This window comes from Pongo abelii, chromosome 4, assembly GCF_028885655.2.
Source record: "Pongo abelii isolate AG06213 chromosome 4, NHGRI_mPonAbe1-v2.0_pri, whole genome shotgun sequence".
Taxonomy (NCBI): Eukaryota; Metazoa; Chordata; class Mammalia; order Primates; family Hominidae; genus Pongo; species Pongo abelii.
In genome coordinates, this window is record NC_071989.2 from 59,440,227 (window position 1) to 59,467,833 (window position 27,607).

The window sequence follows — 27,607 nt, forward strand, 5'->3', positions numbered from 1 at the left end:
TTAAAATCCATTCCTATCATAGTACATAAAAGATACATGATATAGTTTTTCAGTGAAAGCTATAAGATAATGCCAACAATATTGCTTACTAGAGAAAGGCATATTAAAATTTGTGAGAGATTATCTATAACAGACTTAAGTCTTATCAGAGTTTGATCTCCCAGGGAGCAAACAAAGAAAAAATGTATACATTGCTATAAGGATTTAACACTGAATGTTTAAAACTACAAAGAAGCAAATGGGTCATCATGGCTAAATATTATAGAAGAATTAAAAACAGAAAAATCCTAATCATCTGAGTCTCACATTCCTATCCTTGCCTAGTGCTTTAAAGCACTTTTTCCTTCACAAGCACAGGCGCATATTCAAACAACTACCACCCCGGAAGCTACTATTTCTGATCATTTCTATAAAGGAAAATTGCTCACTCAGACAATGTGATTTCCCCAGGCTAGAAATGAAGATGAAACTTTCAGGCCTTTGGAGCTGATGTAGATAGAATGGAGGGGACCCTCTGTGAGCCTGGGATCCGAAGTGAACTGCACACCTTCTGTCTTTTCATATCTGAATTTCTTTCTCTCTCAGATAAGCTGGCTTCTAAGATTTGCTGGGTTTTCCACAGCCTCACAAGGTGCCATACTAAGCTATTTGGGGCTGTTTTATTTAATCTATTTAAATTAAATTTTATTCCCAAGCCATTTGATGCTTTTCCTGCTCCATCACTCAACCGCGCTGTTCAATAAATGCTAATCTGCATACAAATATTCTCAGAGCTTATCCAAGGAAGAACTATCTGTGAGTATATTATTCGTGCAAAAAAAATTACAGCAACCTGGCACCATGTGCACAACACTGCCTGGAATGTTTCGTACCGATTGGTCAGAGCTAATCAATCAAAGTACCATATTTTTAATAAGTACCCAGCTGATTCTGATGCACATGGTTGGTCTACATTTTGAAAAGGCATTTGTGCTTGAGTTTTGACCTGCGTCCTATTCCCCAAACTTTTCTCACACCCTAATAAGACTCATGCTTAGAGTCAAATTAAGAGGATAATGACTAGTATAGCAATGGACAAAAGCATTGGTATGTCTAAAATGACTTTTTCAACATCTGATATAATTAGATGAAAGCTAATGTTTTTCACGTATTGTTGTACCACATACACATCAATAAATAAAGCTGGGTATTTCAAATACCACAGTTGACATTTGTTTTTACAAAATTACACTTTTTTAAAAAAAATTACACATACACAATGATTGCCTTTCCTCGTCATCCATCAGAAGACAAGCAGGAGTAGGAATGGCTTCAGTCTGCATCCATGGGATTTGGTTGGAACTATTTCATTGAAAAACTAAACCTGTTAGCAAAGAATAAGTCACACTCCCTTCTGAACCATCTGTCATCCTTCAATAGTCTATAATAACACCAATTTTGTCTAAGAAGGAATTTAATATTTCATTGTAACATCTACACTGTCTCACATGTTCCTTCTACAATTATAGCTTGCCTTTAACGGGACTTTAATTGTAATGCTAATTAGTGCCAGGGCAAAAGAAGGGTGTCTCCTAAAGGACAATGTCCTAAATTTTCCTGCCATTAAATGAGGCTATTTGGGGAGAAGGAAGGAAACCAGAAATTATTTATAAAATACTCATATTTTTCTTAATATCAGCTCTTTGAATAGCGATTTCTCTTAGTAAAAAAGGAATTAAAAGTATTTGGCTTCTCTCAGGTAGTTTGAAAAGGCCAATGACACTTTCTGATAGAACCTAAGATGTAAGATAAAGTTACAAAGTTTTCATTATTTTCTCAAATAGTGCCATTATTTTGCATTCTAACACAGATGTTTCAGGAGACAGAAGCCCAAAAAGGTGTCTAGCATTTTTTCTAGTTACTTTCATGGAAAGATTTTTAAAAAGGATATTTTCTAATGGGGTTATTTCTAAACTAGGCAACTACACACAAAATGTAATTTCTTTTCAAAGAATGTAATTAAATTGTTAAACCTAAAAAACAAACTACCAGCTAATGAAACGTTAAGAGTATCTTCATATGTATAATGTAAACATGCCAAAAACCATCAAATGACAACTCCATTTGTCACTGCTCTTTCTTTATGAACATAAGCTAAACAACAAGATAACAAAAGTATAAATCATCTTAGGAATGCTGAGTCTGTTGCAATCTTGTTATTTTTTAAATAAATGTTTTTTGTTGTTGTTGTTTTCTTCAAATCAAGGAACTATCTTACCTTTACACTCCCATTACTACTGTACCAGGTCCAATTTAAAGGAAAACAATTTTGACATTTACATGTCAAGACAGTAGAATCCCCTACGTAAGAGATCAATGGCTTGTTTTTCCTATGAAGTTCAGGGACTGAGAATAAAATAGAGAAACGTATGTTACTGAAAGAGTTTAGGTAAAGGAAATGTATTAAATGTGCAGATATTGTCTCCTTTCATTTTTTCATTACATTATTTTACATACTTTCAGTTATATATAAATGAAACTAATTTATAGTAGTTAGGGTGTAGTTTGTAGTAATAATAATAGTAGATAGATTCAATATAATTGTCTCCAATGTATAGAAATGGAAGGTCTTCTATTATTGAGCCTAACAACAAAGAGGCTTCATGTTTTCAAACCCCGGTTCTTTCTTCCCACCTACTAAGATACCTTAGAGTAATTATTTTCTTCAAAGTTTTAACCTCAGGTAGCATTTGAGTGAGAAGATAAAATTTCCAGGATAGGAAATCTTTAGGTGATACTAATTTATGAAAAGCCAGCAAAAAGTTAGAGAAGGTGGGAACAAGAAACAAACAAAAATTAACAGAAAGAGAACAGCGTAAGAAAGAAAATAAGATTTAAAAATGCTTTCATGTGGTTTTGTAAAATATATATATACTAATATCCATTATGATAAATTTCCCAGTCAAGGAAGTTTAAAGTAGATTCCATTAGAAACAGAATACAAATGAGCACTGAATTTAGAAAAAAAATAAGTTTTAAGGATGTAAATAACTTGGTAAAGAATATTAAAAGATAAGAGCATAAACAGTACAATAAAAAGCCTACATGGTGCAATCAGTTCCTTCTGATTGACCTTGAAAGATGTATTATAGAAGGTACACTTACATTGAAGATGTAGACTCATCAACTAAGATTATTTTGTTAATTTTTTTCTTTTACTTTTTTCTATTTTAGCAGGTTTTTTGCTTCTTTTGGTTTTGTGTGTCTGTGTGTGTGCACATGCGTGTGTTTGTGTGTTTACTTTTTTCATTTAGATGTTTAGTTTGCCAGTAGGGAAAGAATGGATGAAATCATGTCAACTAAAGACCTGCAGATAAGCAGAGATTGGAGCTTGGCTAAAATAGGGATTCTTTGCTGAAGCCACAAGGTTCCCTACAACCTGAGAGGAAGAGCAACCACACTTCCTGAGTTCCATCTGAAGAGGCATAAGATGCATTAGTGCATTACTAGGGCAATGACCTCTACAGCCCTGTTAGGCTCACCTTAAAACAAACACTGTTTTGGAGTGCAGGCTTTGCATAGACACTCAGTAGTTAAGGACACAGTTTCCGCTTTCCCAGGTTGTTTATCTCTCAGATATCCTATTTCTCAATCTCTACATGTTTCTTTCTGGCAATTGAGTCATGCTTTAGCATGAAAATGTGTTGAATAGCATGAAATAGGTTCAAAATACCAAAATTTACCCACAGGCTAAGAATAAAATGTGGAAGGAAGGTAATTCTTGGGGAAAAACCTGGCAGAATATACACTGCTTTTCAGTATTCCTCGAAGAGCTACCTGCTTGGGAAGCATACTGGAAGCTGCAAGGGGCTTTTCAAGAAAGTTAAGTATTCTATGAGATTTGATGAGGAACACATTAAACCATCCCAACTAAATATTAAGATCAGGCTGTAAATTGCAGGTAGCTGACAATGACTGAGTGACAACATGGAAAAGCTGAAACCAAAATTCTGTTTTCTTGCCATCTCTTCAGTTTTCTTGATTATCCCGTAGACTAATGACTAAAATACCATAAACCAAGCTTTTGTTCTGCTATATATGGCTAATAACAGCAGTGTGGATTTAAATTATAAAATGCACTATGTTCAGGGAACATGACATTTGTTTGAACTATTCTGGGGTTCAGGGCCACAGCTTATATTTGGAAATATTTATTAATATAAGGACAGTGAGACAGTATTCTAATGTGCCCTGTTGACCTTTTAAGACTTTGCATAAAGTAGGATGCATAGAGTGCTAGGGTTGGAATAAAACAGGTTTGAAGGTGGTGAAATTGCTGATTCAGGCTAGTTTCTAGGAAGATGGGGTTTGGATACACCCAGTGAAAGTAACAGCTCTCTGGAGTTGTAAAATTGGAGACTATATTTGTATATTCATGAACTAGAACAAATTGGCCTAAATGTCATATTGGTTCAAAGACTTTTAGGTACACCAAATTAGGAAAAAAGATTACTCCATGTAGCAAAAGAATGCTAACTATGCTTCAACACTGAGATCCAGGGCTGAAGTCCCAGCTGATTCTATTATGCTACCTTTCCATAATTTATATTTTTAGATACTTCCAGGGGAAGACAGATAATTGAGCTATGACAGGCTTCACTACATTTGGTACTATCAAAATCTCATCATGACTTCCAAAAAGTTCTTGTTCTTTACCAATTAAATTTCTGCCTACTTTCTACTAAGAGATTTTAACATTGATAAATATTATGGAAGCTTTCAGCAACCACTCAGAATATTTGATCCACTACTGAGAAACACTATAGAACATCACTCATCTTTCTCTTTCTCGGGTGGCAAGTAATCAGCAACATGTTAGCAGTCACAAACTTCCAGTGTACACTTTTGCTGTCTCCTCTGTCCTGGCATCAACAGTGAAACACATAAAGTCAGCAGGTTTTTGTGCATTGAACTAATCAGTAATCTTGAGGGCCTTTTACAACCTTGTAGTAGTAAATAAACCAGCACCCATAAAGACAGCAGCAGGGACTTTGCTGATGAATTGTTCTGAAGACTCAGGCTCATGTTCTATAGGTGGCTCATGTAGTCAATGGCAGAAAAATTTATCTTTGGCTCAATTTAAAATAGAGAATAAAACAGCTTTTTCATCTACATGCAGTTGTAAGTCTTCTAAGGAAAGATAATTATTCTTCTTAGGAAAAACCATTAAGTAAATCATATGGAGAAATAATATAATACGACATCTATAAAAATACACACCATTTTATAAGCCTTTCAGACCTGTTACATAACTATAATATCAATAATGTACAGATGTCTTTAAATACTACTCAAGTAAAATTATTTCTCTAAGCAATATTCAATTTAGATGAATTATAGAGAATTTTTATTTTACCAAGGAAGATTTGAAAGGACCCAACTTATTAATTTTATAAATATCTTCAAGATATAATACATACTTAAAAGTTATATTAATGTTAAAAGGGCATTAAAAACAAATTAGCTAACCTAAACTGCTTCAAGACAGCTAGAAAAGAAAAAAAAGTAAATGTTCAGTGATTCTTTGCTTTCTTTAAAGCCTTGATTTAAATCCTAGACCTTGAGTCAGAGCTGCTGACACCAGCCAAAATCAGCTTAGTTATCTCAAAACAGTTGGAGAATCAAGAGGCCTTCCGTGTGAATACTTGCAATTCAATGTATTGGTATGTTGAAAAGTAAAATGCTTGTTAATCTTCACATTAGACACAAGAATGATCACTTCCACATAATAATTTAAGTATTATCAAAACTAATGAGAAAAATGTGTTATCTTCAATATTGAAAGCAGGTATGACTAGTATATATTTCCAGAGCACAATGTCTTAGAAAAAAAAAGAAAAAAGTGTTTAAAGTTGAATATCTTGGGAGCACTTTAAGTCACAAGATTCTGTGAGCATTTCCTCAGAATTTGTAGGCCTTCTTTACATAATTTTTAAAAACTCAATAAAACATGTTTGCTGAAATTTTGTGTGTTTAGTATTATTTTTTGCTCATTGGGAAGAAAAAGAAAGAGAAAGGGAGGAAAAATGGAAGGAAGGAGGAAGGAAGGGAAGGAAGGAAATGAACTCAAAAGGTGGGAGGGAAGAAAGGACAGAAAAAGGGAAAGGAAAAGAGAGATTAAGGAAAGAGGAGGGGAAGGGCAGATGGGGCAGGGGAGGGAAAAATGAAATGCGTAAGGAAAAGGAAACTAGTCCTTCACTAAGTTAAAGGCAAATGAAGGGAAAAAAGTTAAGAAAGAATATACATGACTAAAATAATCAAAGAATGATACTAGTTTCTGCTTTTGGAGAGACTAAGATATATAAATACAAGGATTTATTATATTCACCACATTGGAACAATTACAAAGCCATAAAAATAAAATGACTCTGTGAGTGCAGGAGGGATGCAATGAGGGACACAGGAGTGAACCATTAGATCATGGCAATGGTGAAGCAAGCCATTCTGCTATTGATGGAGCCTTGAGAATAGCATCCACATTCTGTCACAGCAGACAGTCTGGCTTTAGGAGTTTTAGGAAAAGTTACAACAATTTACATGTTTCCTGGGAAATTAGTGCAAAGCAGAGTCCAACGTAGTTAATATGGCAGATTGCATTTCCCAAATACCAGCACGATATTATGGTTCACTAATCACCACAAAATACTGGGTTTTTCATAATGATAATAATCTAACTCAAATAACTAGTCTTTATTATGAGATTGAGACCTTCTTGAGTTTTGGTTTAATGATGGTAACAGTAAAATATTTTAATTCATTTGTTTCCAAGGAAAAGAAATGTGGATGATATTCTGTGGCTTGTATATATCTTTAAACCTCCTTACTTGGTGAGATAAAAAGTAGGCAACCCTTTGTGCATCTCCATATTATTTTTAAGTTTTATGGATCCTAAAATCCCATGTCCTGGAGCTATGGATATAGAACATCAACCCACACTCTCAGAGGCTGGGACCACAATAACTTAGAAATGTGCAGGACTATTATAAAAGCTATGAATTTACAGAGATAAATAAAGAAATGCAGGTAACTGATATAATTCACTAATAATGTGGTAGGCTGGCCTTTTGAACTAAAACCTGTGCTTTAAATTGAGGAACAGAAGCAGGAAGGAAGTGGACTTGGGGGATACAAGACCATTTTCAAGGCTGCCTCTTGTGGCTCTGGAAAGCATATGACTTTCTTTCAGCTATATTATGTTTATTACTGTAAAAATAATTTCAAAATTACAGGATTGAGAAATCTAAGAACATAATGCTGAAGTTATTAACTATTCCTCAAGTTATTAATACTGACCTTTGAAATTAAATGTTCCCCTTTGTTCCTTTTCCTCTCGAAAGAAACAAGAATAACTTCCCATTTGTTTGCTATTAATGATGGTGAACCTAAAGATAATTCAAGTTATTAATATAGGCTTAGTTCTCAAAACCTTCTTAATGAAAATGAAAAGACTTAGCCATTAATAAAAATTTAAAAAGATAAATAATTCTGTAAATATGCAAATTAGAATATTAGCATAACATTCAAGTGGCTGCAGAGGAAAGAATGCTCAGTTAGCAAAAATATTTAGAATTAAGCTACTTTTGATGAGCAAGGTAGGTTAAAATTTGTATACTCACCTGTATTGGGTATACAAGGTGCTTCCTGTTGCACTGACAAGATAATTATTCTCAAGTTGTTCACCATCTTTTTTCCAAGTCACATTTACTGCATTCAAATCCCCAGATGTTGTGAAATGGCATGTGAGATTTACATTAGAAGGCTTTTCTAAAGTGATATTTTTTTCTACTGGCATACTAGAATGTTCTATTAGCACAAAAGAGGACAAAATGTGAAAGTTATATTCAGAGGAATCTAATACATAAAACTTTTTATATTAACAGTAGTGTTTCATTGATAATTTCTTAATGTAACATTCATTTGAAGAATTATTCCTCTATCAACATATAGTTGGTTCCCTTTCTTATTCCCTTTTATATGCACACCTAAAGAAAAGTTTTGATTCAACATTAACACAATTAAAAAAAACCTAAAGCTGTGATAGTTATCTCCTTAAGCTCTGTACTGAGCAGAATATAGGGTAAAGAGTACCCTATAACATGTGCCATATGCTCTGACAGTGTGAAAACAGCACAACTGTAAATACAAACACACACTCATGGGTGAGAATGGAATGCCTGTTTCAATAATTTTGAGTAATCATGTTGTTGGTAGTTATTATGAGAATGTTTTGTGTGTAACATGGATTTGAGTGATATATTATATTCTAACCATTCCTAGTCTTCTTCAGAACCTGTAGGGACTGTATATAAACATAGGTACAGGACAGAGAATTTAAATAAGCATCCAGTAGTTCTGAATTTTAACTGAATTTCAATATCACTATGAATTCATGAGGTGTTTATCCTTCTTTTTGACTTTCAAAATAGATATTTATTTTGGATTGATTGATTATCATAAGAACACTTAACATTAGACCTTCCCTCTTAGCAAATTTTTTAAACTTGTACCTAAAAAGTAGTCTGAAAGGTTCTCAATTAATTACTCTTCCCATCTACAGGTGGGAAGAGAAGGAGCTAACCCTTAGAGAAGCTTTAGGGAAGTTGAGGTGTTTATCTTGAAAACAATACACACACACACACACACCACACACACACACACACACACACTGAAGGGGTCCAGAATATGCCAGGATAGCATACAAATTATTTTGAGCAGAAGGCATTTGAGTTCCTAAAATAGCTACTCTGACTAAAAGCAGAGCCTTTCAAAGGAACTCCAAAAAACCTCCATTGTCATAAATGCCCTCCCTAGGAGCAATAAGGAGAATGGACTCTTATCAGTGAACATGAGAAATCTTCACACCACAGCTAAACAGACACCGTCACAAAACTATATCTTCCACCTGTTACCTAATGGGCTCATTTATCTTTCCTAAAACTCATTTCGTTTTTCCATAAGCGGCCTTTCTCTCCTCCTCTCCTTACCCTACTAAGATGGTGTATAAGCCCCCACTGTTAACTGCCCCTTTGAGCTAAATGTTTTTGTAACTTTTGTCCATATGTGATTAAATATGCTTTTTGTTTTGCTAATCTATCTTTTGTCAGTTTCATTCATGGAGCCTGAAATTGTAGAGAATTGCAGAGAAAAAGTTTCTCCCTGACAGTTTGGCAAGGAATATGGAATGGTTAGGACTTCCCACCCTTCCACTCCAACTCCATTTCCAAAGCCTGAGATTTCAGGACCTCTGACCCAGCAGGTAAGTACAAGCTTTTTTTTTTTTTTCACCAGTATCCCAGAAATCCCAGATTTCTGGGATACTGGTGTAAAAAAAAAAAAGGGTGCACTAGAGCAAGAACAGTAAGAACCTCTACTTGTCTTTTCTTTCTTCAGTTTAACCCTCAGGTTCCCAACCATTAACCAACAATACACACATACACACACGCGCACGCACGCGCACACACACACACACACACTTAGGGAAAACACAAAAAAGCTAACTTTAATTTTGAACAGTGGCAAATAAAGAAAAAATATTAAGCATGTACTTTGTTTGTCCTACCCTAACTGTATCACTGGCTAACCAAACAGTAGAGAAAGTAAACATTCTCTTTATAGAAAAATTCCAGCAAATGAATAAAAAAGAAATCATACAAATATACCATAATGATGCTGCAACCCCTAGTGAATCATGGATCTAGGCATTTTGCATCAACTGCTGCAATAATTTCAAAAACAGAATTATGTCTCTCTTGAGGAAGAATACCCCACTACCTAGGATATAGTCTTGTCAAAAAAGGTGCTGGAGGAGGTTCTTGAAACTGGTTAAGTCTCTGGATCCAATTCCCAGTTTACAGGAAATATGGATCATGGAAGAACACATTAACCTACATTTCATGAAAGTAATCAACAAAATCCAGATTCTGGGAAAAATCTACAAATAAATGATCTGTTTTTTTCTTTTTCTTTCTTTTTTTTTTTTTTTTTTTTGAGATGGAGTTTCATTCTCATTGCCCAGGCTGGAGTGCAATGGTGCTGTCTCAGCTCACTGCAACCTCCACCTCCCAGATTCAAGCGATTCTCCTGCCTCAGCTTCCCACGTAGCTGGGATTACAGGCGCCTGCCACCATGCCTGGCTAATTTTTTTTTATTTTTAGCAGAGATGGGGTTTCACCATGTTGGCCAGGCTAGTCTCAAACTCCTGACCTCAGGCAATCTGCCTGCCTTGGCCTCCCAAAGTGATGAGATTACAGGCATGAGCCACTGCACCTGGCCTGGTTTTTACAACAGATAAAATTTTAAAAGGGAGAGAGATGTCTTTGTATTGGATGTCAGGTGCTATGTTTGGGGCACCTGAAGATTATAAGATACTCAAAAAATACCATTAAAAGAAAAGCAAAACTGAACTGTAATATTTAGGGATGCATACCCTGGGTAATAAAACAATATAGAAAAGCAAGAAAGTGACTGCATAAAAATCAGAATAGTGGTAATTACTCTTAAGGGGAAGAGAAGGAGTTGTGTTTGGAAGACGGTAGTGTATCATATAAACAAATTTCTCAAGCTCTTCTCATTCTCAATAATGGTATAGTATGATTATATGTAGAATGCAGAGCCAAAATGTAGAAAGAAAAATAATACAACTCAAATAAAATGGTCAGGTGCAATGGTTCATGCCTATAATCCCAGTAATTTGGGAGGCTGAGCTGTGTGGGATTGCTTGAGCACAGGCATTCTAGACCAGCCTGGGCAACATGGTGAGACCTCATCTCTACAAAAAAAAAAAAAAAAAAAGAAAAAATTAGCCGAGCTTGGTAGTGCATGCCTGTGGTCCCATCTAGTCTTAGGCAGAGGTGGGAAGATCTCTTGAGCCCGAGAGTTGAGGCTGCAGTGAGCTAAGGTGAGACCACTGCACTCCAGGCAAAGTGATAAAGCAGGGCCCTGTCTCAGGCAAAAAAAAAAAAAAAAAATTCTATCACTTTTAATTACATTTGAAACTTTGCGAAATGCTTCCATAAGCAAGGACCAGATGCAAGGTTTGCAGATAGTGAAGTACAGCTTGTGCAAAGTGCTTTGTGAGCACATGCTTGAAATAACTGCTTGCATAATTGCAAAATTGCTGAATTGATTTAATGCTCAAAAAGAAAAATAACATTTGATGTCTCTAGAATACATATATTGCCAGAGACTACCTTATTCCTTGCAGTTCCCTTTACTGTGCTCTATTTCACTATCCTAGTGTATTTTAAACATTTTCCTAGCCACACCAAATTATTCCAACTACCTTTTAAATGTCGGTGCCCATCAGGATTTTGCTCTCTGGTCTCTTTACTTCTCAATTTGGCACTCCTTTGTTGGATTCAACTATTAACTCTAATGCTCTTTACTTGCAAAATTAGAACCTCCACTGAAGTCTTTTATTTTACAGCTCCAGGTGTCTACGGAGCATCTAAATCTGGATATCCCATGGGAACTTCAAACTCAAAATATCCAAGAGAGATCCATTAATATTCCCTTGCGCTGACCTATAACACTGAATCAGATGCAGTAGTATTTAGTTGATTCTACCGCTAAAATGTCAAACAAATTTGCCCAGTTTTATCCAACCCTCCTATTATTGGCCTTCATTATCTTTCACCAAGACCAGGCAAATTATCTAATTTCTCTTGGCCAGCTTCTCTTGCTCCAACCAAAGTTGTCCTTTGGTTGGAGCAATTTAAGCAAACCTCAAATTGTTTAACTGCCTTGATTCTATACCTTGCATGTGCAAATCAAAGTATCTTTGTATTAGACATCAGTTTCCTTATTTGTAAGGAATTCATGAGATTGTAAAAAGTTCTATCATAAGAAACGCCAACAGTAATATAATATAGCAATTAATAAATGCCCACTTACTTCTTCTCACCATTATCTCACTGGGGAATATTATAAAAACTATCATATATGGTGCTAAGGGTTATATGTTGATTAAATCATTTAATCTTCACAACAGCTTTATGAAGTAAGTATCACTGTTACGATTCCAACTTTAGAGATGAGGCAAAGAGAGGCTATTTTGTCTAAGATCACACATCAAGACAAAGGCAACACTGAATCTCAGATTTAGGTATGCCTGAGTCCAGATTGTGATAACCAACAGAATATACCAACTCTCAAACATATTAAATTCTCATTACAATGGAATTAACTTCATCACCTTCAAACTGTTGAAACAAGATTTAAAATAAAATATTCATAGAAGATTAAAGAAATGTACAGTGTAGCTATATACCAATGTGAATAGTGCAATCAAAATATTTTAAAAACACACATTTTCAACTAAACATAGTTTTACATAACTTAAAGTGGAACACAGTTTTTCTTAATGGTAGGCCATCCTCCAAGCCCTAATCGTTGTCTCACTGTTTCCTATAATACTTTGCAGGTGCTTCTGCAGTTTGCTTTCCTTCCTGTCAAGAAATCACAGCATCAAAAACATGCAAAAAGCTCTACCTTTGTACATATTTTGTGGTTAGCCAACAAACTACTGTGAGCTCAGTCAACAATGTTTCAACATCCTTAATACCGCACAACTGCAATGCATTTTTGCTGCTTTAGAGTGCTGCAAAAACATCTATGACCTCTGCATTTCTAAAACGATAACTATTTGTTGTTTCTGAAACATATTTTTAAATGTGTTTAAAACCATATAGTAATTTATACCTGTCTAAATAATTTATTTTCATAGGTAACATTTTTAAAGTATATGGGCCTTTCAACAATTTGCAGTCTTCAGAGAAATGACATTTAGATTTTCTTGGGTCTATTCAGGACCCAATCTTGTAAACCATTTCACTAGAAATAAAAGTCTGCTTTGTTCTTTATTAAGAAAAAGAAAATATGGAAGAAGCCAATTAAAATTTATTGCATAGGATAGTGTTTCCAAACATGCTTTAAAGATAGAAACTCTTACTAAAAACAGTTAAGTGAACTGTGACATATACAACGCATTAGATGGGACAACTCTGATAGAAGCCAAGATAGAAAATACAGAGCCTATCAGCCTGACTTTTCATTATTCATAATAAGGTAGGAGGTGGAATGTGACTCTGGACCAGATTGAAGACTGACAGAAACAAGGAAGAGGCAACGAAAGATCCTCTCCATAAGACACACCCACCAGCACCATGACAGTTTACCACTGCCATGGCTACTCCCAGAAGTTACCACCCCTTTCCATGGCAAATGACCCAGAAGTTATCTTCTATTTTCTAGAAATTTCTGAATACCCTGCCCTTTAATTTGCACATAATTAAAAGTAGTATAAACATGGCTGCAGAACTGCCCCTGAGCTGCTACTCTTGACACACTGCCCAGGGGGTACCCCTGCTCTGAAGAAGTCACAGAGCTGTAACACCCCTGCCTCAATAAAGCTGATTTTTCTACCACCAGCTCACTCTTGAATTCTTTCCTGAGCCAACCTTCTCAGGCTAAACCCCAATGTTGGGATTCACCTGCCCTGTAACAATTTCACCATAAAAGTCAATAAAGCTTCATGATGCAACCCAAAATGTCTATTAAACATCCAGAATCCTTACAGAAACAGAAGGCCACACTAACATGAGGCCAACACCCCTATATAAAAATGATACAATGGATCTTATTTTTATCATTAATGTTGTGTGTCTTAAACACATGGAATTAACTTATGAATAAGAATAAAATTCTCAAAGTTTATATCCAAAATGTATAAAACATAATACTAATCCCTTGATTCTTGTAATTTCACTTCTCTCCCAAATAAGTCTCACATGGATTGAAGAATCATGATGGTTTATTAAGTGATCCTATCAACAAGTTATTTACATGCCATCTCATTAGTGCCACACCAATGTGATACAGCCTAAAACACACGTGCTTCCTGAATCCCATAAACTTAAAATGTGAAATCACCAATGTGCACAGAGAAACCTGAAATTATATAAACCCAACTTGAGTAAAATGTAGTACATATACACTTTGATATACTTTTTTATATGTATATAAAATCTCCAAGTAATCCCTAGAGACTCCCTCAAGACCTATGAACTATGTGGCTGGTGTTATATGAGCTGAGCCTATTTTCAAACTTTTAGATTTTTTTTACACAGACATCCTCAAAAGAAAGAGAAATACCAGAAAACATGAATGGCTTCTACACAAATGAAGCCAGGTTTTCCAAAATAATTCATCAAAGATTTGGCAATATTTTGGAAAATATGTTAAAATTATTTAAGAGGAGATGCTAGTTGAATTTCACTAAACAAAGCTTCTATCAGTCACTGTTTTCCTCCACTTCAATTAGTAACAGAAATTAAGGCATGTAATGGTTATTTCTCTACTTTCTAAACTGATTTAACATCATTTCAAAGAAAAACAAAAACAATTCTGTTTGAATTCCAGAATTGCATCTCTTGTTTCAACAATGTAGTATTTAATTTGAGACAATAACATTGGGTAATAATCCAATAATTAAATATATTTTTCTACAACATAGAGAACACTGCAATTATTGTTTACATCAGTTACAGGAAAACCATAGTAAATGGTTACATTGTTTTAGTAACCAAATACATTTGTTGCCACTGTTTCCAAACAATTAACATGAAGTTAATCCAACACCATAGTGGGGACCACTGATCATATTTTTGGACAACCAGAATCCAAACACCCTTCCCATCCGTGTAAGGTTTGGTGACAGGCAAAGTACTCACTCACTGCGGAAACCTAAGAACAGATATTTCTTCTCTCTGCCCAGCTGAGCACTAGGGTTTGGCCACTTTAATTATAACCTTCTACTCATGGCTTTAAAGTTAGAGGGAGGGAGTTAGGTACCTAGACAGAACTGAAAATTAATCACAATAGCAATGGCAAGTGTCTAGCAGTGATTGTGCCTCATTATTCTTTCACTCACTCATTTAACGCTTATTTACTGAACACCTACCACGTGCTTTTTATTTATCCACTCGTTCAACAATTTTACTAAAAATATATTACGTGCCTTTATTCTAGGCTCTAGTATCAAAAGTCCAGTGCCTGCAGAAATATCTTAAGCAGACTCTTCCAGTAATCCTTGCTGTCTGTCATCCTGAGGTCCTTGGCATTGCCAGAACTTGATTTCCAGTTTTCTCATCAATTCTGCTAGCCAAAATCCTTTATTCAACAAATTATTTCCTGCTTAACTAGCTATAGACTGTTTCTGGGCTTGAGATCATTAACCTAATCCATATACACCTATCAAGATTTACACTAGATACTTCATCTATGCACTCCTTCCATTTGATTAAAACTACATAGCACTGATGTCACTTGGCAGCTCACAAATATCTAGAACATATGATATTTGGTCCCCAGAATGAATTCTGCAAAGTGGTAATCATAGTACCAGTTCAGTACATCTGAAAGACAATACCTGAGGTTACACAGGGGACAAGATCCAGGCTGAGGTAGCAGTCCAGGACTCAGATCAGCCAGTCCCTGGCCCTGTATGCTCCCCTCCATGGCCAGTCCTGCCCTTTTGTTCTTGTAGCTATAAATCACACTTTAGTATTTTTTCCATCTCTTCTACATTTACAAATCAAAATCATCTCAAGCCGTAACAACTTGCCTCCAATCTTTATATCTAATTTCTGCCTTCTCTACCTTGATAAAAAGCTTTCATTTATTTTGAACCATTTTGCACACATCCACTTCAATATAATGGAAGAAAGGAACAGCAAATGACAATGTCATATCATTTGATTCCCCAGTACAAGAACCATTTAAATTTTGAAATGGATTATTCTAATGGATTTCAAAATTATTTTAGTAGAATTGTTTCAGAAATAAATCACAGGAAAACTTACACAGAACCCCCACCTACATACACACACACACACACACACACACACACACACAGAGATAACTGTATAAAACTGATAAAAAATGTTGCTACAATTAGTGAAGACTGGAGAGGGTATGGAAAGCATTCAAGATTGGCCTATTCATCCCTTCATCTTCTTTCCCCATCATGGTTACTTCGCATGGAACAAAGGATTTAAAAGTGACACAAGCACACGTATGTTCATTGCAGCACTATTCACAACAGCAAAGACATAGAATTAACCCAAATGCCCATCAATGATAGACTGGATAAAGAAAATGTGGTGCATATACACCATGGAATACTATGCAGCCACACAAACAAACAAGATCATGTCCTTTGCAGGGATATGGATGAAGCTGGAGGCCACTATCCTCAGCAAACTAACACAGGAACAGAAAACCAAATACCGCATGTTCTCACTTATAAGTGGGAGCTGAACAGTAAGAACACATGGACACAGGGAGGGGAACAACACACATTGGGGCCTGTCGATGGAGAGCAGGGGGTGCAGAGCATTAGGGAAAAGAGCTAATGCATGCTGGGCTTACTGCCTAGGTGATGGATTGATAGGTGCAGCAAACCACCATGGCACACGTTTACCTATGTAACAAACCTGCACATCCTGCACATGTACCCCAGAATTTAAAAAATAAAATACAATAAAAGTAACTGGATTTCATCAAAGGAGAGGTAAACACAAGCCTCAGTACACACCAGATCAAGATAAGGGCTCATAAATACCTAATGTAAACTGAAAGCATGGCCTGCTACCTTGGTAATGAATTTCTCCAAACTGCAGGTGTTTACACCCTGATGCCAGTCCTTGATATTTAGTCTTACAATGGTTTATGTCTCATGGTATCAACTTCTAAGGTGCTAACCATGCAGACACTCAGGGAGTCAGTACATACATTTTGTACACACCCCAAGTGACTGATTGTCTCAGGTCACATGCCTCCTTTGCAGAAAGGGCTCCTCTAACCTTACAACACTGGTAACAACAGACTCTCTCTATCACACTTCCTTTATATACTTCCTAGCGTTTGCCACTGTCCGGTTTCACTTTTCATATTAATTTGTTTACTTACTCATTCATTGCCTTTCCCACTGAAACATATACTGTATGACATGGGGGGAGGAGGGCAGAAAGGGAAGTCTGCCATGTTCACCACTGTAAACCAGGCTTTCAATAAATTTTTGTTGAAGTTGTTGTACCTCCTGAAATATAGTATTTAAAACATGAATCACTTCTTTAGACAGATAAGGCACCTTCCCTTAGACTGAAGGTTCAAGCATATTAAAATTCTGCCTCATGATTTACATGAGGAATTCTAGGCGGAAAGTACTTTATGGGATATGCAAGAAATGCACAAGAAGTTCTTGTCTCACACAGTTGACTCATCCATTGGCCAAAACAAATTTTTTTAGTACTTTTATATGCTATATGTGATATAGAGGGGATTTAAAAATTATTAATCTAGCAGGGGACATATAACTCAAACATAAATATCTACAATTAAGTTTAACTACAACAGATACTATAAATCAAATGAGATCTAAATCACAGATGGCAATAGTATAAAAACATTAATTTTCCCCAAAATAAATCTATAGAGTCGGTGAAGAATCAGTCAAATTCCAAAAGTACTTTTTACAGAACCCAATTTTAAGAAATGCAACCATCAAAAAGTGGGAGAAGCATATGAACAGACACTTCTCAAAAGAAGACATTTATGCAGCCAACAGACACATGAAAAAATGCTCATCATCACTGGCCATCAGAGAAATGCAAATCAAAACCACAATGAGATACCATCTCATACCAGTTAGAATGGCAATCATTAACAAGTCAGGAAACAACAGGTGCTGGAGAGGATGTGGAGAAATAGGAACACTTTTACACTATTGGTGGGACTGTAAACTAGCTCAACCATTGTGGAAGTCAGTGTGGCGATTCCTCAGGGATCTAGAACTAGAAATACCATTTGACCCAGCCATCCCATTACTGGGTATATACCCAAAGGATTATAAATCATGCTGCTATACAGATACATGCACACGTATGTTTACCGCAGCACTATTCACAATAGCAAAGACTTGGAACCAAGCCAAATGTCCAACAATGATAGACTGGATTAAGAAAATGTGGCACATATACACCATGGAATACTATGCAGCCATAAAAAAGGATGAGTTCATGTCCTTTGTAGGGACGTGGATGAAGCTGGAAACCATCATTCTCAGCAAACCATCACAAGGACAAAAAACCAAACACCACATGTTCTCACTCATAGGTGGGAACTGAACAATGAGAACACATGGACACAGGAAGGGGAACATCACACACCGGGGCCTGTTGTGGAGTGGGGGGAGGGGGGAGGGATAGCATTAGGAGATACACCTAATGTTAAATGACGAGTTAATGGGTGCAGCACACCAACATGGCACATGTATACATATGTAACAAATCTGCATGTTGTGCACATGTACCCTAAAACTTAAAGTATAATTAAAAAAAAAAGAAGTGCATGTGAAAGAATGAAAGTCCAAGAAAGAAAACCTGTTTTTTTAAAAAGTACAGATAAAAAGATATAATGTTTTTAAAAATAATACTAACATGTTAATTACACCATAAAATACCAAGAAATTAATGAAATAAAATAGGCAAAACTTTTTAGACTGCAAGCAAAAATCTATTAGTGAATCAGGAAATCAATTTAATAGTTATCAACACATTTGTTTTTTAATGGATTGGAGTAAAAGAGAAATTATCAGAGTATAACAAGCCTACTAGGTGTAAGTGTTATTCGATGAATACTTTGTTTCATATGTGTGTGAACATGCAGTTGGTGCATCAGGTTACAAAGTAAAATGTGCTTCTTACTTTGGGAAGTACTTTAATAACTTTGTAAAACAATGTAACAGTAGAGAAACAGAACAGAGTTTGGGAACTGAAATATGATTAGAGTGCTATTTCAAAGCTATCAGGAAAAGGAGAACTATTCAGTTAAGAGGGTTGAGACGCAGGCTAACAGTACAAAATAATAAACATAAAATTAGTTCCTTCTCACATACAAAACATAAAACTAAATCATAAATGGGTTAAAAAGTGAAAGGTGAAAAAGTATGCAAATAATAGGAGGAAATATAACGAAACTTCTTCACAATTAAAAAACACCACATAAAAGTCTAAAGTGGGAAAAAATATTCGCAACTTCTATAAAAAGTAAAAATTCAGTATCCAAAATTTATGCCTACCTCATTTAAATTAATTCAAAAAATAAAATATAAGCCTAGTATGTGGGTCAGGGGAAGGGGCTAACTGTCAAGATGTTTTGAAGGCCAATCTGGAAGTATATATCAAAATAAAGATGTGCATAATTTCTAACTGAGCAATTCTACTTTGTGGTATTTATCATAGAGAAACATTCACAATTATGCCCAGAGAGATACATGTAGGGTAACCCTTGCTACATGGTTTATAACAAAAAATATATTAGCCAACTAGGGTCCATTAGGAAAAAAATGTCTAAGTAAGCTGGTGTATTTATATTGTGCATACAAGTTTAAAAAAAAGCTAGATTCATATGCAATATGACTAGATCTCCAAAAACTAATGTTGAATGACAAAAATCAATTTTCAGAACAATATATATGGACTAATACCACTAAAACTAAAGAAAACAAACAATACTACATAGTTTTTATGGATGCACACATACACACACACACACACACACACACAGAGCATGGGAAAGAAACACATTGAACAGCGTATACCATTGGAAAAGAGGAGAGAGAAGAGAGATAGAAATGGTGGGTAATTCAATGAGACCTGAACCTCATCAGTCAAGTTTTTTATTTCACCTCCTGAAATTCTATTTGGATATTTTTCGAACCTCCTTTGTCTTTTTAAAAAACAGTATAATATTCATTCTCATGTTTTTAATATTTCTTTTATTTTTCTACCTAGTATTTCTATAATCTGAAGCTCTGGAATGTCTAATCCTACTGCTCCTTAGCTCTCTTAGGGATTGTGTGCTTGTTTTTTATATTTTTGTTTTGTGACATGTTGAGACATGTAACAGCAGGGATTATGTCACCAGGACGGACAATGCATTCTTCCACAGATGGTTTTTCATTGCTTTCCTGTGGAAGTACTACCTGCCAGGGTCATCTTTGTGTTATTTCTCAGCTCGGAGGCTGTACAGTATAATGCAGGTAATGTAAATTTGCATTTAAACTATGTTGAGGACAGGCCCATGTCTTTAAATAATAAGGGAAATCTTTGGGGATTTGAAGGTTTTTTAAAAAGATTATTTTTATTCATATTATTTTTAATTGGCAGATAACACTGGGAATCTTTTGGTTTAAATGCCTAACAAAACTTTAAAAGAAAGAAGCCAACTTGACATCTTGTGCTGTCGGCTGATTTTCTTCCCTAAATCAAACCTTTCCCTACATTTACAGCCTAGGAAGGATAGTTTTCTGCAGGTTTTCAGTTCCGACTCTCCTCCTTGCATGAACTCAAGGCCTTGTTTTTTATATTTTTGTAGCTCTTAAAACTCAAATATCTTGGCAACAAACACAGGAAACCTAACACAATATCAGTTAACGGGTTTCATGCCCTGATCACCAATTTTGATCAGTAGAAACTTCTTTACTTTTGTGTACATTGCTATATATTTAAAAGAATGTTTACTGTATTTTAGATATTCATAGGTGTGGCAGGAGGGCTTTCAGATTTTCTAATTTACTCTAATGCTGAAAGTAATGTTTAATATTTTCAAAACAGAACTCATTTTTACTCACAGAATTAAAAATTAACAAAAATACAGTAAATACATATCAGAGAAGCAGGAACATATGTGCTTCTCTGATATGTGCTTTATTGAAGGTGGGATCTTGGCTCCATTCTTAAAGAGAGGAAGGATTTGAACACCAGTAGGAGGGAGGGAAGAGACAGGTCCCACTTACAGAGTGTGAGGTCCTGTGCCTGTGATTCAGCACCATCATCTAACTTTATGGTGCGATTCTTTACTAAATGTTAATCACAAGATTATTAAATCATGTGTATTCCCAAGATAAGGGGATGGGAAACATGTGCAGGACTCTCATTTTTAATGTATAGAACAGTAGGGATAATTTTCAAATGGGGAAAATTTTGTCCCCCAGGGAATGTTTGACAATATCTGGAGACATATCCAGCTGTCATAATTTAGCAGGTGTTACTCACATCTAGTGGGTAATGGCTAGGAATGGTGTTAAACAACCTACAATTCTGCAAACAACCTCCTATAACCAAGAATCATCCAGCCCCAAACATCAATACTTCTGTTAATAAAAATAAAAACAAAAACAAAAACAAAACTGATATAGAACAAAAGTTGATCACAGCCACTGCCACTTGTGTTGCTATGGGTAGATCCCTCTTCCATCTTCGCTTTCTCTGACTCGCTATGAATGTTAGGTCTCAATTTTTTTCTCTGTACATCAAGTCTACATATAAAGTTTGATGAGTACCTCTGAGAAAATATCCTAACATTTGCAGCATTGGAGTCATGCTAGAATCTTTTCTGCAATAAAGTATTTTCACTTCTTTTCTTCTTCTCAATCTTCTCAATCACCTGCCCCTAGAATCTGAGTGGTCCTAACCTAGACCTCTTGCTGGCCGAGATTTAGACAATGTGGTTGTTTTTCCTTATCTTGACTAATCTTCCCGAATCTTACATTGTGCCTTAATTTGCACATCTGCCCCTCTAATGTCTGGTTATATTATCTCCTTGGCTCACAAGAACCTTGTGGGACAGCTGCTCACATCTCAACATGTAAATAAAATGTGCCATTGGGTCAACACAGGAGAGGTGATTCCAACGTTAACAAGTTGGTCAAGGAAACTGTTAGCTGTTTATTTTTATTTCAATCTCTTCCGTTAAACTATAACACACTGATTGAGAAACTAAACACTAATATGAAGAGAAGAAAAAAACAAAAATAAAAATATATTGTGGTAATACAAACAATACAATGAATTCCAAATACTATGGACATTGGAAAATTAAGTACAGTGATATAAAAATAGTCCATAAAAATGGACTATTTTTATATCACTGATATAAAAGATCTGTTTATCAAAAGATCTGTTTTAAAACCTCTGAAAGAAAAAGTACTTTTAGTTATCAAGATAACTTTTGATAACTAAAAGTTTGATAAACTAAAAATACTTTTTTTGATAATATTTTATTTTAGATAAGTATTTTGATAAAATACTTTTAGTTTATCAAAAGATCTGTTTTAAAACCTGAGAGCAGAAAAAATACTTTTAGTTTCGGACAATTACTTTCACAAATTTATGATTAAGGAAGTACAATTTCTTTTTTTCTGGAGGGCAGGGGAGATGGACTCTTGCTCTGTCACCCAGGCTGGAGTGCAGTGGCACAATCTCGGCTCACTGCAACCTCCGCCTCCCAGGTTCAAGTGATTCTCCTGCCTCAGCCTCCCAGGTAGAAGGGAATACAGGTGCCCGCCACCACACTTGGCTAATTTTTGTATTTTGGGTAGAGACAGGGTTTCACTATGTTGGCCAGGCTGGTCTCGAACTCCTGGCCTCAGGTGATCTGCCTGCCTCGGCCTCCCAAAGTGCTGGGATTGCAGGCAGCAAATGCAACTTCTAAAGCAATAGTTTTGTTACTAAATAAACCTAGAAATAGCAATAAACCTAGAAAATAGCTTTATTTTCATTACTACATCATTTCAAAACTAATGTCATTCTTCTAAAAATAAATATACTTGATTAATTAATGCTGTTAAAAGAAACAAGTAAATGGGCATTATGCCCAGAGAGAAAGGCTGCAAAGCATAATGGTTAATAGCACAGACTGGGCACTAAGCTGCCTGCATTTAAAACCATAAGCTCCAACTCAGGAACTGTGATCCTGGTCAGTTCACTTCGTCTCTTTGTGCCTCTCTTTCCTCACCTGCAAATTACAAATAGTAACAGTACCCACACCTCATTGAGCTGTTATAAGAATTAAGTTATTTAGAAATACAAACATGGTACACAGTCAATATCATGAGTTTAAGTAAATAATTAGCAATATTTTAAAAATATTAAATAAGTAAGCTTTTATGAATCAAAAGCCATGTTTTCATTCTCCCAGGCACAAGAATCCATATGTTTTCCCGTCTCAAGAATCTTTGGATAAGTATGCATGTCAAGAGCCAGACCAAAATCTTTCTAGTCCAAAATTTACAATTAACGTATTGTAATTGAATCTCTCCACAAGACACATTTTATCCTAACAGAGAGATTAACTTCGACAATGGCCAGAGGGAAAGAGAAAATAATAAGTAACAACATAGAAATGCTATAAGTATTGTTTCTAGACAACAATGAGTAATGATAAAATCAATATTGATACATATCAATGTTATGAAAATATGAAAACACTCCATTTACAAATAGTAGGTTAAAAATCTTAACAGCAATAAGAAGAAAGTCTATGGTTCATAAGGTAAAAATTGATAATCAGGAATTGGAGTTATCTTGTCATATTCAACTAAATTAGAGTCCAGAGACCCAGTAAAAAAGAAAAAAAAAAAAAAAACACTTGGGACACAAAGCACCTGCCCAGGGCTAATGCTGCAAGCTAGCTGCTGAAATGACCTGGTATAACTTTAAGACCAGTTTTACCTAGCAGCTTCTGAAACAAACCGCCATGACTCTAAGACTAATTTACCCACCACCATCACTCACCAGTCAGAGCTTCTCAGCTCCCAAAAACTTTGCTAGTGCTAATGAGTTTTCTTCCAAAATAATATATAACATTTCTCTCTAATAAAACCTCTAAACTTCTCTTTGGTTTTCAGTCATACTGAAGACCATTCCACTCTCTGTGTATGCCCTGAACTCCAATTCTGTTCTACCAAATAAAACATTTTGTTTAGAGATTCATCTCGATATTTTTATTTTACATTGACACTAAAAATTATAAATATATCTTCAAATTTAAATTCTGTAGTTCAGCAAAGGTAGTTTCTAAGATCAAACTTTTTGATGGGAAGGCACTAGAGCAACAACCTACATGGAAATGTAACCATTCAGTGCCCAACTCTGAGATCTAATGTTTCTAAATTAATGTCAAATCTTTTGTCGAAAACAAATCCAAAGTGAAATGAAGACTATTATTATTATTATTATTATTATTATTATTATTTGATAGAGTCTCACTCTGTCCCCCAGGCTGGAGTGCAGCGGCTCAACTTCGGCTCACTGAAACCTCCAACTCCTGGGTTCAAGTGATTCTCCTGCCTCAGCCTCCCAAGTAGCTGGGACTACAGGTGTCCACCACCACCCCCAGCTAATTTTTGTATTTGTAGTAGAGACAGGGTTTTGCCATGTTGGCCAGGCTGGTCTTGAACTCCTGACCTCAAGTGATCCACCCACCTTGGCCTCTCAAAGTGCTGGGATTACAGATGTGAGCCACCCTGCCCAGACTGAAGACATTATTTTTAAAAAGACTATTGCAATAGAGAAAAACCTTCAAACTTAAGATCTGCAAGCATCCCAAAAGTAAACAGAAAAGCCTATCTTTTAATATGGAGAGGGATAAGCAGTAAAGCAGGAACTTTTTCAGGGAAACTGGGCAAATGAAAGAGTGTACACAGACAGCATGATAGGGCTACAGTCAGCCAATTCTCAAGATGTTCTTCATTTTAATGCTTGCTCATACTTAGGGCAAGCCACGTTTCAGGGGTCTGTAAGGAAGAAAAAAGACAGACTAAAGTTTAACCAAGCCAAGGAGGGGGTCAGTAATGGATAATTGCAAACAATTAGTCTCTTTATAACAGTGGGAATACGGCTTTAAATAGCACTATTTAGAATAAAAGAATAGGAGTTAAACTCTCCAAACAGGTTAAGTAAGTAAACAACCAGCCTGATAACAATTAAAAAGTCCATTTTTTGCTCCTGCCCTGAGCATTGACCGTTTCGTTTCCAGGCCCCAGCTGTACTGGTTGAGTAAGCAGTGCCCTGCTGCCAACATTGCCAGGCTGGTTAAAGAACGTGCAAATTGCTTTCTCACATGACTCTCTTAAAGAAACATTTCATCTCAACAGAGGCAACCAACAACTAGAACTTGCAAAAAGTAAAAGAACATAGGAAAGTTATAATAATTATTTTTTACAAGAATGAACTCCATATATTGGAATGGGGACATTTGGGAACAAACAAAAGCTACACAAAGTCAAAAAATGCTCCCCCAAAAAGCTCAATGCAAACATTTCCATTGTTATCAGATTGGGAAACACACAGCTGCACACACACACACACACACACACTTTCTTTTCATATTAAACAGAAATAGAGAAACAGTTCATAAGACTAGAAGACAGTTAAACACTAGATGTGTATTTGGAAAAACCTAACTATTGATTTAATAATAGGTTTGTGATGTTTTAAATTCTAATTATACAATTTTAATATTGTTCCTAAAACAGATTAATGACTCTTAGGAATTTAAAAGACTAAGATTACTTTGGAAACATGGAATCCAAAACTGTGAAAGAAAAAGCAGAGAAAGCAGGGCTGGGTTAATTTTGGAGTTCCTTGCTTGCTTCTCCTTAGCACAGTGACTCATTTGATATCATCTTTAATTTCTCTGGCTAAAGGTTTTCCAACAGATACACAAATTCTCTTCTTCACCTAGAGTGATGTAATGGATGTACCAGCAAGAATTAATGAAAATATAAGAGTATCTGCAAATCAAAATTGATTCTCCCTTTTCTCAGGTATCCGTTTTCTGGGGAGCCATTCTTAGCCTTAGCATGTCTGGAATATTTTCCTCCTTTGTGCATCCCCAGTAAAACGTCCTCACCACATTAGATTCTCAGCTCACTGCTGGTATGTTTTCCCACCGGGCCAGGAACAGGGATTACCACTTCACAAAGCAAAAAGCAATAGCTTTGTTTAAGAAAAATTGCTTAAACTCTTTTTTTGGAATTGCATTATTTGAAACATGATACATTTACCAGTCAGTGATATGTTATGACTCTCCAAGGAAAAGTTATTTGCCATCATTTCTTCTCTGAGAGGTGGACTTGTAAAAGGCGAATCTATAAGAGAAAGAACACGTGATTACACACTCTTACCAAGAGTCAATGACTATCCAAAAACTACTTTGAAACAGCTAAAACACTGTTGTGAACTATTAATGAAAAACTGTGTTTTCAGGAAGCTCAAAGTCTTATATACTTCAAAGACATTTAGAGATATATTAGGCTATTAAATGTAAAAAAAATTCTGATTTTTTTTTTCTTTTTTAACCTAAAAATCCCTACTGACTTACATCAGATGGCTTTTTTTAAATAACGCCTTCCATTTTCATTCTACTATTATAGTTTCTTTACAAAACATAAATAAACTGAAGATACCAAGGAATTAGATGAGAGAGCCAGAAAATGGAAAGACATGAAGAGGCAGAGAGAGAAGATGAAAGAAGAGCGACCAGCAGACCTTAATAAAGGGAATTAAAAAAACAAAATAGATAGCATTGGGCACCAGGGAACAGAGAAGATAAAATGGCTGACGGGCCAGTTTGGGTTGCTATTTGTTTTCTAGCTACGGTTACCAAGAGGCATGCCCTCTTTCATCTGACTTTCAGTTTCCTCTGCCTCTGTCACTTTTCTCTCCTTTTGAAAACTTTCATTAAAGAAACAAGGTTTCTATTTCCACCTCTCTCACTCTCCTCGAAGTTACTTTATTTTTTTTATTTATTTATTTTTTTTTTTTGAGATGGAGTCTCACGCTGTTGCCCAGGCTGGAGTGCAGTGGCATGGTCTCGGATCTCTGCAAACTCCGCCTCCCTGGTTCAAGCAGTTCTCCTGCCTCAGCCTCCCCAGTAGCTGGGACTACAGGCGCCCGCCACCACGCCCAGCTAATTTTTGTATTTTTAGTAGAGACCGGGTTTCCCCACGTTGGCCAGGATGATCTCAATCTCTTAACCTCGTGATCCGCCCACCTCGGCCTCCCAAAGTACTGGAATTACAGGCATGAGCCACCGCACCCGGCCGACAACATGGCCTACTGTTCCTTTTATTTTAGAGTGCCAGACCTTACCTTCCAGGAAACTACTCAAATATATCAAAGAAGTCAGAGAAGGGGGAAAAAAGGCTTATTATTGTAAACTTGGCTGCATTATTTAAATTAAATCCCATTCAATTTAAATGAAACCTGAGCCATTTTTATTACACTTTTTAAAAATAATCTGCTCAGAAAGTTATTTCTAGTACAAGATTAGATTTCCAGTTCTTTCATTTTCTTATATGTATGAAAAATGTTATCAAAGTTAGTGATCACTTTTGTTACTTTAGCTTTAGAACATTGCTTTTTACAATATCGCCTAGTAAAATAACGTACCTAGCAGAACCTAACTCTCCAATAGGCTGTGTTCCAAAGGTTTAATCACTTCTAAAACAGCTTTGGAAGTTTAATGCACTTTCTAAACCACCATGGCACATGTATACCTACGTAACAAACCTGCACATTCTGCACATGTATCTCAGAACTTATAATAATTTTTAAAAAAAGAAAAAAAGTCCTTAAATAACATATTAAATGAGACTACCCTCTCACAATGATTATACAGGAAAATATGTCCTGAGTTTCTCACTGGGCTATCAAGTATACGA

The 27,607-nt window shown here is 35.7% G+C and overlaps 1 protein-coding gene across 4 annotated transcripts in view; it reads right to left on the bottom strand.

Moving 5' to 3' along the window:
* The window catches only part of EMB (embigin), a 126,230-nt gene that overhangs the window by 87,136 nt on the left and 11,487 nt on the right, over nucleotides 1-27,607 (bottom strand). For all 4 annotated transcript variants that reach the window (XR_008525250.2, XR_008525249.2, XR_008525248.2 and 1 more), the window contains exons 2-5: nucleotides 25,949-26,032; nucleotides 7,656-7,842; nucleotides 7,333-7,421; nucleotides 2,258-2,385 (exon numbers count right to left, since the gene is read on the bottom strand). Coding sequence is in view for 1 of the 4 variants with exons in the window: in XM_002815545.6 (XP_002815591.2) it covers nucleotides 2,258-2,385; nucleotides 7,333-7,421; nucleotides 7,656-7,842; nucleotides 25,949-26,032 (488 nt within the window). In the remaining 3 variants the exon portion in view is untranslated. The remainder of the gene's footprint in view (nucleotides 1-2,257; nucleotides 2,386-7,332; nucleotides 7,422-7,655; nucleotides 7,843-25,948; nucleotides 26,033-27,607) is intronic.